Source organism: Leptopilina heterotoma, unplaced genomic scaffold, assembly GCF_015476425.1.
Source record: "Leptopilina heterotoma isolate Lh14 unplaced genomic scaffold, ASM1547642v1 Lhet_134, whole genome shotgun sequence".
In the NCBI taxonomy this organism is placed as follows: Eukaryota; Metazoa; Arthropoda; class Insecta; order Hymenoptera; family Figitidae; genus Leptopilina; species Leptopilina heterotoma.
The window spans coordinates 2,954,561-2,970,041 of NW_025110853.1; the positions used below are offsets into that span (position 1 = coordinate 2,954,561).

The 15,481-nt window shown below is 25.6% G+C and overlaps 1 protein-coding gene across 1 annotated transcript; it reads right to left on the bottom strand.

The window, feature by feature from the left end:
• Window positions 1-1,987: 1,987 nt before the first annotated feature.
• LOC122513124 (dentin sialophosphoprotein-like) lies at window positions 1,988-15,443 on the bottom strand. The gene is made up of 3 exons (XM_043629397.1): window positions 15,203-15,443; window positions 7,419-11,587; window positions 1,988-2,529 (listed from the first exon to the last, which is right to left on the bottom strand). Exons 1-3 carry the CDS (start codon window positions 15,332-15,334, stop codon window positions 2,427-2,429), a joined length of 4,404 nt encoding a protein of 1,467 aa, XP_043485332.1. The 5' UTR covers window positions 15,335-15,443; the 3' UTR covers window positions 1,988-2,426.
• Between the last annotated feature and the right edge of the window lie 38 nt (window positions 15,444-15,481).

Sequence of the window (15,481 nt, forward strand, 5' to 3'; positions counted from 1 at the left end):
GAATTTTCAAATCCGTTTGTTTACAATTGAGGCCTTGGATCCAATAACTCGCCCGACGCTTGGAGGAACGCGCAACTGCCAGTCAGTGAGCAGTGAGCGCCTCTGGGCCACTCACTGCTACCCGACTGGTATTAGCGCGTGCCTTCGAGCGTCGGGCGAGTTATTGGATCCAAGGCCTCAATTCAATTTTACGAAATTTCGATTATTGGGAAATTCTTCAATTCAATATATATTTGAAAATGAAAACTTCAAATAATTTAGAAAAAAATTTAATTAAACTTTTTTAAACAAATTAATTCTACAGAAGTGTTAATTAAAAGTTGAAAAATTCAGATTTTCAAAGATTTTATTTTGAAACCTATTCAAAATTCAATTACATATTTCTAAAAATTCATCCTACAATGCTTCTAGTATTCAATTATTATCTCAACTTTTAATTGAAATTTATTTTTATAAAATCAATTTTTTTATTTCAAAGAATTTTATCAACAAATTTTTAAATAATTGAGTTCTTTTGACGAATTTTATTATTTATGAAAATAATTGAATTTCTGTAAAAAAATAATTTATCATTTATGAAAATTTTGGAATTATTGCTAAGAAATTTATAAAAAAATTTGTAAATAATAATTGTATCAATATTTTTTTTTAATAATTGAATTTTTTTGGAAAATTTTATAAAATAGTAGATATTGAAAATCATTGAATTGAGAAAAAGTTTTGAAAATAATTGTAATTTTGCCGAGAATTTTGTCAAAATTTTTGAAAATAACTGAATTTTGGAAAAGAACTTTATTATTTGTAAAAATAATTGAATTTTTGCGAAAAATTTTATTACTTCTGAAAATAATTGAATTTCTGCAATCATTTGTAACTTCTCCAAAAATCGATTTTTATAAACGTTTTTAACTAAACTTCGTCTATAAATCCATTATTTTTAATAATTAATTAAATACCCATATATTAAAATATTCAAGTAAAATTATTAATTAAATAATTTTTATGTAATAATTATATGATATTTCTTGAAGAATTAAGTTATTCAAAAAGAAATTATTGTCAGAAATAGAAAAAATTGAAGGTTTTTTAATAGAATCGATATAATTTCATATTTTATGAGGCAAACAAAAAAGACAAAATTCAGAATTTTCTTATAAATTTAAAAAATTTAATTTTTCCAGTACTTTGAATAAAAATCCCTGATTTAATTTTTTTTTAATTTCTTTAAAAATTGTAGCTAATAAACGAAGGAAAAACGTTCTCTTTTTTTTCGAGAAATAATTCTTTTGAACTCAGTATTTAAATTGTTTTACAATTAATTAGAATTAATGTGGAATTAAATTAGGAAATTAGTTTTATATTGATTCATCAAAAGCTTAATTATGAATCAAATTGAAGGAGTAGTTCTGAATTGATTTTAATACAAAAATTAAATACAATAAAAAATTGGTTTAGAAAAAATATTATTAATAATTCTAATTTAATTAGGTATAAATTCTAATTTCTATAATTAAAAATAAAAAGTTCCATAAAAAAATTGTTTGTATTACAATGAAATTTTTGAAGAAATAAGAATAGTAATTGAATAAAAAGATTAGTTTATTATTAAGTTCTTTAACTATAAAATCGAAAACAATTTGCATATTAGAAACATATCACATGTTTATACATATTTCGAATTATATAGTGGTTCATTGTTTAACAAGAAAATACAAAATGTCTACTTAATTATGTAATGAGTATATAAAATATTTTTTATAATATATACAAGTTTTTAATATTTACATTTGCATTAAGTGCGACTTTAAGCAAAGTGCTTCTATTTTAATTTTTATTTTAAAAATTGGCTGAACAAAAAAAAACATTCAATTATATTTGAAAAAAAATGAAAAATAATCTACATACATCGAACAAAATTTACTTATTTGAAATTAAACCATAATTTCACCGTGTTAAAGAAAACTTTTCTTTTTTAAAACATTTCTTAACAATTTAAATTAACTTGTAACAACACTCTTTTTTCGAGACAAAAGAAAACGGATTTTGTTTTCACAAAGCACTTAAGTGACTCGCATCTAATCTGTTTTTCTATTAATAATAATTAATAATAATAATAATGATAATAATAAATTTAACTATACAATGTGCCAATAGTTTGTCTAATTTTGATTCTGAACTCCGACATTTTTTTTTTTAGTCGCGAAAACTTTTAATATTGTATTTTTAGTGTAAAGCATTTTTTTCCGCGTTAATTATAGAAAAATAGAGAATGTATGAAATATAATAAGGCATTATAATGTTAATAATATTGAACAGTTTTTTTTATAATATAAGAACGGAAGTTGAAAATTTTAAAGCTAGCCATTATTTAAAGTTTGGTATAAGTGGAAGTAAAATACTTAGATTCGTAGAAAGTCTATTACTTGCTATGCTTGATTCGATCTTCTATTCCGTCGTGATGAACTTGCAAATAAGGGTCGTGGCTTGTATAAATCGTCGCTCGAGTATCGTTGATTGTTTCTTTGACGGCTGAAAGCAAAAGATAAAAATAATTATTACAATTGTAATTAATGAATATCATTTAATTAAATTATCAATATCAACATTCTTTTTCTCATTTCTTTCTAAAAACTGATGAAAGCTTTTTTTTAATTCTAATTATTAACTATTTAATAACAATCATAATTTTGTTATTATTAGAATTTTTGCATTGTCATAATTATTATAATTATTATAATTTTTTTATTGTCACAATTATAATTATTATAAATATTTATTTTTAACATTAAAATTTTTCACCACAAAAATCCGTTGAGTTTATAGAAAAAATTGCCAAACAAAAAATGTGCCTTGGCAGTATTTCTTCAGTTGAAAAAAATTATTTCCATTTCAGGAATCACAGTGGTACATTTTCACTTGAAAATAGGTAAAAAAGGGGATTTTTCAAAAGAAAAAAGGGGATTTTGAAAAACACGATAAAAATTATTTTGTTACAACATACAGGGTTTATTTTTTTAAACTTTTATTTTTCCTTCTATTTACAGCTTTTTGGATTAAATCTTACTTCTTTTGCTCCTTTTTTCTTAAATAATTTAAGAAAAAATAGCCATTTTTTCTTTTTACGGTATAATATGGAGTTTTCTAAGGTTTGTTTTATGTTGCGCGCTATTTAAACATTTTACAAAAATAAAATCAGGGTGTCCAACAAGGATTGAGAAAAAGATTCCCTGACTTTTTACTTTCCTTATTTCTTCTTCGACTATAGTATAGTTAATAAAATATAAGAAAAAAGTAATCTCGTACTTAGAGGAAAAATCCTCTTCTAATATCCTCTTAATGTTTTCCTCTCAAAACAAAACTATTCGACTTGAATGTATATTATTTTTATTATTAATTAATTAATTGATGTTTTATTATTGACATTTGTCAAAAACATTGAATATTTAAAGGAAATAAATGAAGGAATAAATATATTAAATAATGTAAGTAATTAACTTTTAGTTATGAAATATAATTATTTAATTAAAAACATTAAATTTAGTGCATAAAATTAACTTTTCTTCATCAGTTCATAACTACAATTTGCAAATAATATCCGAGAGAAAAATCCTCTAAAGTGAAGAGTATTAATTTTGATACCATATATAAGAGGAAAATATGCATTCAGTTTAGAGGATTCCGCATTAAATCAAGATTACTTCTTTTAGGGTGAGGAATAAATTAATATCGAATTAGAGTAAAAAATAGTAATAAAAACCAATTTAGTCTTGTTAGATTACAAAATTTTTAAATTCACAAAAAATTTTAACTTTCTTATTAAATTTATAAAAATGTCCCTGACTTTCCTGAACGCTGAAAACCCTGTAAAATCTTTTAAAAAAATTATTAAATCATAATTTTTACTTTTCAAAAAAAAATTTACTGAAAAAAGGGGAATAGGGGAGAAAATATTTGAATTAAGGGGATTTAGGGGATTTATTTTTTTTAAGGGAAAAAATAGGGGAAAAGGGGAAAAAAAGGGGAATAGGGGAAAAAGGGGACGAACTGTGATCCCTGCCATTTTTATTTGCTTGCAATCAAATGCAATTAAAATATCAACACAATCGATTCAAAAATAAAATTAAAGTGCAAGTGTTTTTTTTCTGTAATACAGATAAAATTGAAAAAGCAAACGAGCGTGATGTCTGTAAAACGTGAATCATAAAACGGCATTTAAAATCGAAAATAAGTTTCGAATTTCGACAATACTTACAGAAATTCGAATTTTACACTTGTATTTAAAAATTTTTTTATACATTGGCTGCAGTCATTTTTTTTAATCTTCTTAACATTGCTCTATTGCATAACGGTGACAGGAATTCACAGAAATCTTTTTTGTAAGAAAATGAAAAAAAAGTATAATTTATTATTAGAATTACATTATAAATTCCTTTCTCGACGAGTTATTTTGTCAATTTTTGTAAAACAAATTTTATCAAATGCTTAATTTTTTTTAAATAAATTTTTCTAAATTTTTCTATTTCAATTTTGTATCAATTTTTTTTTACTCAAGAATTGTATTAACTATTCATTTTTCAATTATTTGGAAATTATTATTAAATTCGTAAAATTAATTCAGTTAGTAAAAACAAACTACTAAAATTAATTTAATTAGTAGAAATAAATTACTAAAATCAATTTATTAACAGAAATAATTTTTCCAATTAAATTCATTTTTGTATTTTTATTTTTATTGATGGCAAATTAAATTATTAATTTTCGAAGATAATTTAATTAGAAGAATTTATTTAATTGATAAAATTAATTTCCTTGTAAATAAATTGATTTTTACTAACAATTTAAGTTACTAATTATTATGTATGGGTCAAAATAAAAAAATCGACAATATGTGCCTAACTTTTTAAAAGAAAATAAAATCTTTGAAATGTTGAAAAAATTGTCTGTTTTGTTAGTTATGTTCTAAAATATGTCAAAAATAATAAAATGCAAGATCAAGGAATACTTATTAGCTTAATAATATTTTTTTAGTAATCACATATTTAACCTATTTCAATATGATGAAATTACAAAAAAAAGTTTATAGTAATAATATTAATTTTTTATTTTTAGTTAGTTTAATTATTTAATTACTGAATTTACCTGTTAAATGATAATAACATATTATTTAGCGTGTTAATCGTTTTAATATGAATTTCTGAAAATATTTTTTGATAACTAACCAAATAGATTTTAGAAATTTTCTTTATGTCTATGTAACGTCTGACTTCACTCCTAAAAAAAGATATGTCGGACGGGACACGATGACAAAAAATAATAAACATGAATTTTTATTTTTGTTATTATTCAAAAACTTGAATTTAGTTTTAATTGTGTACTTACACAAATAATATACGTATACTAGAAAATTTTTTTATACATTAATTACCATTTAAAAATGTTCGCCTTAAAAAAAAACTTGTGGACACGATGACAAAAAGAAGATGTACTCTTTTCTTATTATTATCAAAATATCAATTTACTGATTTTTAAATTGATTTTGACATTTCTTTATGCTCACGTATTATCAAATTTATATCGTACTTCATTCATTTCATAGTTTTACAACTTTTAATTGTGATCTCAATTTGAAAACCGGTAAATATGTGTGTGAGGACACGATGACATTAAAAAATTTCAAATCTGGGGACACGTTAAAAATTCTTTAAATTTCGCATTTAGTGTTATAAAAATTCTGACCACTTTCCTATATTACACTTTATACATTGGAGAACACGTACACGAAGAGAAATTTTATTTTATATAATAAAAAATTGAATTAAAAATTTTTTTATATCGTAAAATGTATATAGGGACACGATGACATTTTGGACATATTTTTACTATTTTGTACCTGTTGTATCAATAAAAAATTAAATTTAATAACGAGGTATTGTAGATAAAATTATACTCTGCAAGATGTTTGTATTTAAAATCATGAATTTTTAACAACCAAATTATTATTTATCCAGGACAAGATTTCAACGATTTTTTGATTTTAACCCGTATATTTATTGAAATTAATTTAATTTAATTCATTTTTGAAATTACAGGCCTCGGATTGACTTTAAGACGCAAAAAAAGTCGCTTCAGTCGATTAAAAATACAAGAAAATCGAATTTTCATTTTTAAATATTGAAGATTTTCCAGTGGACTTTTTGAGAATTTAATTATTTTCAAAATTTGCAATGAAAATTCTTCAAAAGTTGATTTTCCAAAATTGTAATATAATACTTGAACAAAATCAATTCTTTTCAATTAAATTTTACAAGATTTCAATTATTCAAAATCTTTTTTATTGTATATTTTGAAAATTTAATTAGAAAAAATATTTAAACATAATTTTTAAAAGATTTGTCTATAGTTATTATCCATACTTTATAAAAATCGAAATAAGTTGCATTTGATACTAAAAATGTGGTATTTTTTTCAATATTTGGAAGAAAAGTTTAATGTTGCAATTTTTTAGAATTAGCAAAAAAAAGTTGCATTTTTAAAATATAATCAAAAAAAGTCGAAAAAGTCATGATATCCAAGGCCTAAATTTAATTTATTGTTTATTAATGTTTGAAATTAATTGAATTACCTACTAAAATTAATTTACCTATATAGAAATAAATTTTCTAATTTAATAATTTTTTGTAATTTATTCTTACTAAAGAATTAAGTTATTAGTTATAATATAATTATTATTAAAACTAATTTTGTTTTCAGTTTTTAACGAAAAATTAGTTTATTTACTAAAATTAATTTAATTAGAAAAATTAATTTAGAATTATGAAAATGAATGAATATCTAAGCAATTGAAGCGTTATTTTATAAAAGCTCTTTCACATTTTTTGTCTAAAAAATTGCTGCGTAAGAATTAATTAGTTTGCTTGTAATCTAAGGAAAAATCGAACTTTATAGTCAATAATTAATTTTTCCTAAAATTAAACAAAAATGTAAAAAATTGTTATTCAAAATGTATTTAATTGGTCACTTTTCTCCTCAATATTATTATTATAAATAATAAGAATAATAATAAGAAGAATAAAAATAATAATAATAAGAAAAATAATATTATTATTTGATTATTGAAAATTGCATTTATTTCATTAAATATAAAACAATTTTGCGTTAATTTTTATTTATATAACTGAAATTAATTTAATTAATTTTAAATTAGTTTCATTTAAAATTCTACTTTATATTTTTTAAGATCTAACTTTTGAAAATATTTTAACTTTTATTTGATTTTTCCTAAACTTTTGTCATAAATACTGAAAGAAAAAAATGAAAAATGATTATTATTTTTAGTTAGAAAAAAAATAAGCCATGATAATGTAGAATTAAGAAGATATAAAATAATTTTCTAAAAAAAAAAAATTGAAGAAATTTACCTTTTTTCCTCTTTGACTTGTGGGGCAATTATTTTTTCACTGGTCGCTGAAACATCACTTTCGGGACTCAGAGGGAATACAAAATTTTCACCATTCATTAATCCCGATGGATTGTAACTGCTTAAGCTTGGTTTCTGTTTCTTTGGTCTGCCCAATTTTTTTCTCTTCGCCACTGGTTCACCTTCATCAATAACTTCCGTTTCGGTTTCCTTATTTCCATCATTATTATTATTCGCATTATGCAATAAAATATCACTCAATGGACTCGATGATAGTTTCCTCTTCGGCGGTGCCATTCTCTTCTTCTTCTTCTTCTCGTCGGATGTATTCTCCTCAATACTCGCCACTTCCTTATCAACATCAACATCATTGACAATTTTATTTTTCTCCACATTTTTATCATCAATTTCTTCACTGACGTCTTCTTTGTTTTTATCGACAGTTTTTTCCTTATCGACACACTTTTCTTTATTGGCACTTTTTTCTTTATCGGGAACTTTATTTTTATCGTCGTCTTTCTTTTTATCAACATCTGTACTTTTATCGACGTCTTTCTTGTTGTCGACATCTGTGCTTTTATCGACGACTTTGTTTTTGTCGACAAAGTCATGTTCTGTTGAATTCAGTTCCTTTTCGAAAGCGTCGAGAAAATTTGTGAATTTCAAGTACCTTTCGTTATCGGGTACAAAATACATGCAAGCATCTTCGGTATCATTTTTTACCTTGGGAATAATTTCGATTTTGTTTCGATTTTGCGAATATTCACCGATTGAGTGTTCGATTTTAACATTTCGGATTAAATCCTCAGTTGAGTGTTTTATACCCATTGAGACACGTAATTCGAGTGTTGTTGCGAGTATTTTCTCGAAACTCTTATCATTGTCGGATTTATTCAATTTCTCTTGATTGGATATTGAAATATCGTTCGACTCATTTGTCGAACTCTTCTCTTCTTCCCAATGGAAATCGCCTCTTTCTAATTTCTCCAGATTCTCCTCAATATTATCCATCTCGAATTGAGAAATATCCTTCTCGACTACTTTTTCTTCTTCTCCTTCTTTGTCACAAATTGTTTCCAGTGTATCATCACAATCATCGTCGAATTCTTGTAAATGTTTCTCGAGTTCCGAACCTTTCGTCTCATCCAATTCGTCGAATTCGGAATTTGCCTCTGAATTTCTATTTGAATCTAAACATTTCTCAAGTTCGGAAAATTGTGTATCATTCGCTGTTTTCTCCTCGATTTCCCCGTCTAGATTCTTCTCGGCTTCGGTTTCAACCGCCTGCTCTGACACTGTATTCCCACTTTCGAGTAATTTCTGATCGGACATCATTTCGTCCAATGATTTTCGAATCGATTCCTCCATTAGTGATAATTTCGATTCTTTCTTTTGCTGATCGTTGTGAATTTTTGTTTGATCGACTAAATCCCCTTGTAGAATGATCATTGCCGTTTCGGCTAATGTCATGTTTGGTATTATTTCCGTTTCCTCGCAATCATCAGCTGGAACTTCGATTATTTGAACACGTTCTTCATCCGGTACTTGGGTGATATCCTCAATGGGTGTATTATTATCAATAATTTTCCCCTTACTTATTTTGAGAACAATTTTCTCTTTTTCTTTAATATTTGGCGATGTTTCAATTTTTGATCGTTTCGGTTCAGTTCTGAACGAATCGTCATAGAGGGGACGTTTCTTTAATGGAAGGGAAGTTTCGTCACTTTTCCCAATGGTTTCAAATTTAGTCATTGTTTCCACATCGTTGGGATTTATTTTCTCTTGTGAATCTTCAATTCCTTCGGATGTCTCACCACTGGATGTTGTTGTATTATTGGCTTCTTTTGTTAGTGTCGTTGATAAATTTTTTGTCGATGAACTTTTTTGCGAACTTTTGCCATTTGATCCATTGGAACCATCGCGATCGGTTGAACGACGATCGTTGGAATTTTTCTTTATACTTGAATGATCGTCTTTTGTTTTTGATTTTTTATCATCGCGTTGCTTCTTTTCTTTTGATGATTGACTGTCACTTTTTGATGATGATGATGTCGATGATGATGATTCTTTTTTAGTTTCTCTCTCATCTTTTTTGGGACGTGAATCTTTATCGCTTCGTGAACTTCGACTTTTGTCTTTGGAATTGGAATGACGGCGATCGTCACGTTTCTTGTCGTTTGAATCGGTGGTTTTTGATTTTGAACTTTTATCGTGACGCTCTGAACTTCGGGATGTTTTGTGATCTTTTTTGTAGTCCTTCTTGTCGCGCGAGGAATCTTTTTTCTCTTTACTTGCGTCTTTATTTAACTTCTCCTTTTCGGTGAGTTCTTTTTTCTCGCGTAGTTCACGTATTTTTTCTTTATACATGTCCTTTAGATTTTTTGATGCATCTGGAGTGTTTTCTTGTTTTTCTTGATCTTTCTTCTCATCCTTCTCCTTCTTTTCTTCCTTTTCTTTTTTGTCGTCTTTTTCCCTTCGCTCGTCCTTTTCCTTTCTTTCCTCTTTGTCCTTGTCCCTCTCGTCCTTTTTATCCTTCGTCTTTTCCGGAGTGTCCTTTCGCTTCTCCCGTGAATGATCGCCCTCCTTTCTTGACTTTGAATGTCTGGAACTGCTGGAACTACTCTTTTTTCTGTCCTTGTGTCTTCTTGAATCTCTGGATTCTCTCGAATCCCTAGAATCACTTTTTTCCTTTTTGGATTTGGAAGACTCGCTCTTATCCCTGCTACTCTCGCTTTTCACCTTTCGATCTCTACTATCGCTCCTTTCTTTCCTGTCCTTACTTTCATTTCTGTCTTTACTGTCCTTACTGTCCTTGCTGTCCTTGCTGTCCTTGCTGTCTTTACTATCCTTGCTCCCACTTCTTTCACTCTTCTCCTTGATCTCTCGATTTTCACACTTTTCTTTCGAAACATCAGTCTCGTCACGTGAATTTTCCCTCGACGAGAGACTCTTAACACTCTTCGAATCCTTCTCCTTCTCGGAAAGAGTTTCCTTCGTTTTATTAATATCGTCGAAATCGAACTTTGCCTCCTCGTTGATAATTTTAAAATTGTCCTTACTATCATCGTTGGAATTGAAAAATGTATTTGACGCCTGATTCGATGAGCCAAAATCGGTGACAATCGATAGACGTGAATTTGACGAGACTTTACTTAATTGAGAATCTTGATCCTGATTGGAAAATTCGAAATTATCTCTCGAGAAATCATTGGAATAATCGGGACTACGAGACCGATGACTTGTTAATTCAGAAATACCGGACAAATGAGAGTCATTTGAAATATTGGATTCGTTGAAATTCATTATATCAATTGGCTCAAATTGTGGACTTTCCTCTTCCTCCTCGGTTTTGTCGTCCGATCTAAATGAAGAATTAAGATTTGTCAATGATGTATTCAAAGGTTTTTCAAAACCATCCATTGAATTTTCATCTAAATCAAATTGTCCATTTTTTACTTCATCCATTGATTTAATTTCCTCCTCTTCCTTTTTCGTCTCATCAATTTTGTTACATTCATCAATTTTCCTAAAATCATCACTTTTCCTACTTGAATCATTTAATTCTTCTGAATTTTTCACATCAATGTTTTTCGAATCATCCACTTTCTTGGAATCTTCAACTTTTTTTGTATCTTCCTCCTCTTTACAATCATCGACATTTTTACAATCATCCCCACTTTTTAAATCGTCAATTTTTTTCACTTCCTCCTCTTTATTATCTTCATTTTCACTTTTAGTTGATTTACTTTCTTCGTTATTGACTTTTTCCTTTTCTCCATTAATTTTATCCTCAAAACTAATGTCCATTGATTCGAGTGATTCTTCCTTTAAACTATTTCTATCAGATTCAGGTGAAACTGGATCCAAATCTTTGGGTAATAAATCTTTAAGAACACATGATCCATTTTTTTCGCGTGGCTTTGGCCTCTCCATACCGAGAAATTTATAAACTACATCTTCAATTTGTGGCATAAAGACGGGATAAATTTTTGGATTTACCACTTGATCGACTATTCGTTCAACACCCACGTCGAGAAATGATGCATCGTGAATATTTTTTCTTAATGTCTCGCGAAGTTGATTTTTGTTCATATCCGGCTTCCAGTTTTGTGATTTTAAAAATGTATTAACTGAACTTTCGACACGTGTCCTCAAATTTTGATAGGCCGGCTGTAAAAAAAATTTTTCATTTTAATGCAAAATTTGTGAAAAAATAAAATTATAATAATTTTCTTCTGACTTTTTGTAAATTTTTTCATTTGATTTGATTTAATTTTTTATTACATATTTGATTATTCAGAGTGGCAACAAAAATTTCTTCATGTTTTATAATAGTTAAAGTTAACAAAGTTCTTTGAGATTCCATTTGTTTACAATTCAATGTTACGAAATTTCGATTATTCCGAAATTCTACAGTTAAATATATTAATAGAAAATAAAAACTTTAGATAATTTAAAAAAAAATTCAAATACAGTCGGGCCGCAGAACTGTACGGTACCCCAGAAATAACCCCTCCACTTGATTTCAAACTGTACGCTGACGAACTCATCCCCACTATTTAATTTTCAGGACTGTACACTTATATATTTAAGGAGCAAGTTTTCAAAAGTTGATAAATATAATTTTTTTAAAATCGAGATAAACATAAATTTAATAATTTAAATATCTCACAAATCCTCATGTCCCTGTTAAATTTAAAAAAAATTTATTAACAGCGAATTTTCAATTTAAAAACTTTTTGACATAACCAAGTTGACTTTTAATTTTTATGTTTGTTATTAGAACAAATTACCAAAACCTTAAAGTTACTTTATTATGTGAAAGTTTGATTAAAAACAGAACGTATTAAATATAAAAACATTGTTACAAACATTAAATATTACAAATTTTTTATTTTGAAATTAACTGAGTGGTTATGTCAGGAAAGTCATTTATTTCGATTTCTCGAAATAATAAGGAAATAGGAATTTATCAAGTTTTGAAAACTTGTTGCTCCTCATTTATCGTCTGGGACTATAATATACATAATTTTAGATTTAAAATTAATTAAAATCATAAAAATATATATTATTCTTAAAATTATAAATGTTAGAAAAATTAACATTTTTTAACCAAAATGTATTGCCTCATGAAATTAAAAGAAGTCCACTGATTTATCCAAATTATGGAAAAAAAAATAATTTGATTAAATCAGTAAAATTTTTAATTTTAAGGAAGAATTTGATAAACAATCGGAACAAAAGTTAGTCTAATGTCATAATTTCGTATTTTAAAAAAAAGTCCAATTAAATTTTAAATTCCTTTTGGTAAAAGCGTAAGGAATTTAATTTTCTAAATTTTGAACATTTTACATATATATTTGAATAAAAATGATAATTTTTTGTCAATAATGAATGATTTAAGTAACATAACCTAAAATTTAACAAATGTTTCTTATTGACAGAAAATTGTAATTTTTATTCAAATGAAACTTTTAATTGTTTTAAATATTCAAAATTAAATTCTTCGCCTTTCCAACAAGACGAATTTAAAATTTAATTTGTTTTTTTAAATTACGAAATTATGACATTGGAATAACTTTTGATTTGACTGTCCGTCAGATTCTTCCTTCTTTCTTTCTTTCTTTTTGTTTAAATGGCCTCTTGTATATACAAATAGCCAGTTATATACAAATAGCCAGTGGATTCTTCCTTAAAAGGCAACATTTTCAAATATACGGCACTGAATTTAGTAGCGCCACCGTACACTGTGGAGCACTTAAAAACTAAAGCCAGCGTACACTTTGGCGACAGCGTACAGTTTGAAAGCGTACAGTTCGGAGGCCCGACTGTAAACTTTTTCAAAAAAATTAATTCTACAAAATTGTTAGTTAAAAGTATGAAAAATTTAAATTTCCAAAGATTTTAATTTGAAACCTTTTCAAAATTCAATTATTTCTAAAAATCCATGCTATAATACTTTTAATATTCAATTATTATCTAAAATTTTAACTCAAATTAACTTTTAAATCAATTCGATTAAAATTGTATTAATAATATAAAGTTGATTTTTTCTTCCGTTGTTGAATTTTGTTGATATTGTATTAAAAATAATTAAAATTTTGCGATGAGTTATATTATTTAGCAAAAATATTGAATTTCTAAAAAGAATTTTATTATTTATAAAAATAATTTAATTTGTGTTTTGAGGTTTATTTAGGCCAAAGAATCCAAATTTTCCATTAAAAAATTTTTAAGACAATTTTTAGTTAGTCAACATATTTATTATTAATATAATTGTCTCGACGTTTCGATGGTAGTCACCATCCTTTTCAAGAGAAAACATTCTAAAAAATTACATTTAATTATAAAAATTATAAGTTATTAATTACAAAAATTATAAATTACAATAATTGAAAAAAATTTTCTTTCTATAACAGAAACAGCAAAAATAATTTAATTTTTCGTAGAATTTTATCAACAAATTTTTTAAATAATTGAATTCTTTTGACGAGTTAAACAATTTTTTTTAAGAATAATCACATTTTTACAGGAATTTGATTAAAATTGTATTAAAAATAATTAAAATTCTGTGATAAGTTTTATTATTTATGAAAAGAATTGAATTATTGAGAAAAAATTTATAAAAAATTTGTAAATAATTGAAGGCCAATGAAATTTTTATTATTTATGAAAATAATTGAATGTTTGCGTAGAATTTTATTAAAGTTTTTTTTAAATAATTGAATTCTTTTAGAAAATTTTATTAAAATAGTATAGATATTGAAAGTCATTGCATTAAAATAATGAAATTTCGGAAAAGAATTTTATTATTTATAAAGATAATTGAAATTTTGACGATAATTTTATTAAATTTTTGAAAACTTTTTAACATACCTAACTGAATTTCTGTTGAGAATTTTTTTACTTTTGAAAATAATTGAATTTCTGCAATCATTTGTATAACTTCTCCAACATTCAATTGTTTTTAGTGTTTTTAACTAAAATTCTTCTATAAATCCATTATTTTTAATAATTACAAATTAAATATATATTAAAAAATTTAACTAATTTCAGAAGAATTTGAATTATTTAAATTTTTCAAAAATCTAAGTTCTTTAAATTTTCTAATTAAATTAATTAAAAATTGAAATTTTATAAAATTTCTCATTTAAACCTTTTGTAGTTCATCTAATTATGAAAATTGTAAACGTAACTCTTTCAAAATTTAATTAATTTCGAAATTTTCAAGAAGAATTATTTATTAAATAATTTCTAAGTAATAATTATTTTCTCATAGTTTTTGAAGAATGTTATTTAAAAAAAATTATTCTCAGAAATAGAAAAAATTGAAGGTTTTGAATTAAAATTCGTGGAAATTTCATAGTTTATAAGCCAAACAAAAACGACACAAAAATTCAGAATTTTCTTACGAATTCCTAAAATTTAATTTTTTCCAGTACTTTTAATAAGAATCTCTGACTTCCCTGACTAGTGGCAACCCTGTTATTAATTAAAAAAATATTAACTCTAAATCTATAAAATTTTAAAGTCTTATAAATAATTTCAAAAAGTTATAATAAATAATAACACTTCTTAATTGGACACAGCAATTAACTTCAAATATTTGTTTCTTTGAAAATTATTTTCTAAAGGTTCGAAAATTGTAGTTGTTACCGTGAAAATCTAGCGAAAAACAACATTCGAAGTTAAAAATAACAATAAACTATAGATCTGGAACAAAAATGTCAGGGAAAGTTTAAAAATAGTCGAAATTAAATAAAAAAAAACATTTTGTCTACATACCTTTGTGTCAACATCGCCTGTACATTCTTTTCGGAATTGATCGAAAATTCCTTGCGATTTAACTTGGCCAACAATGTGATCCACTAGACGTGGATCACCAGCCAAAAGTGTTGTACTTAATCCCATATCCATTATTATTTTAATAATTTACGAAATCACTTATGAAAAAGAGACTAATCATTTCTTAAAGTGCACTAATGTTTTGCATCATTAAAGTCGCCATATTTGTTTTTAAGGGAAATGTTCATTTTATTTTGTAAATTTCATCACAGGTGGCGC

Bases quoted from the DNA above. Each gene is read 5' to 3' on its own strand.
- LOC122513124 (XM_043629397.1), bottom strand. From the start codon at position 15,334: ATGGATATGGGATTAAGTACAACACTTTTGGCTGGTGATCCACGTCTA. The intron at 11,588-15,202 runs GTATGTAGACAA...TTTTTTTTACAG, and splicing joins CAGGCGATGTTGACACAAAG to CCGGCCTATCAAAATTTGAG. The intron at 2,530-7,418 runs GTAAATTTCTTC...TTTTGCTTTCAG, and splicing joins CAAGTCAAAGAGGAAAAAAG to CCGTCAAAGAAACAATCAAC.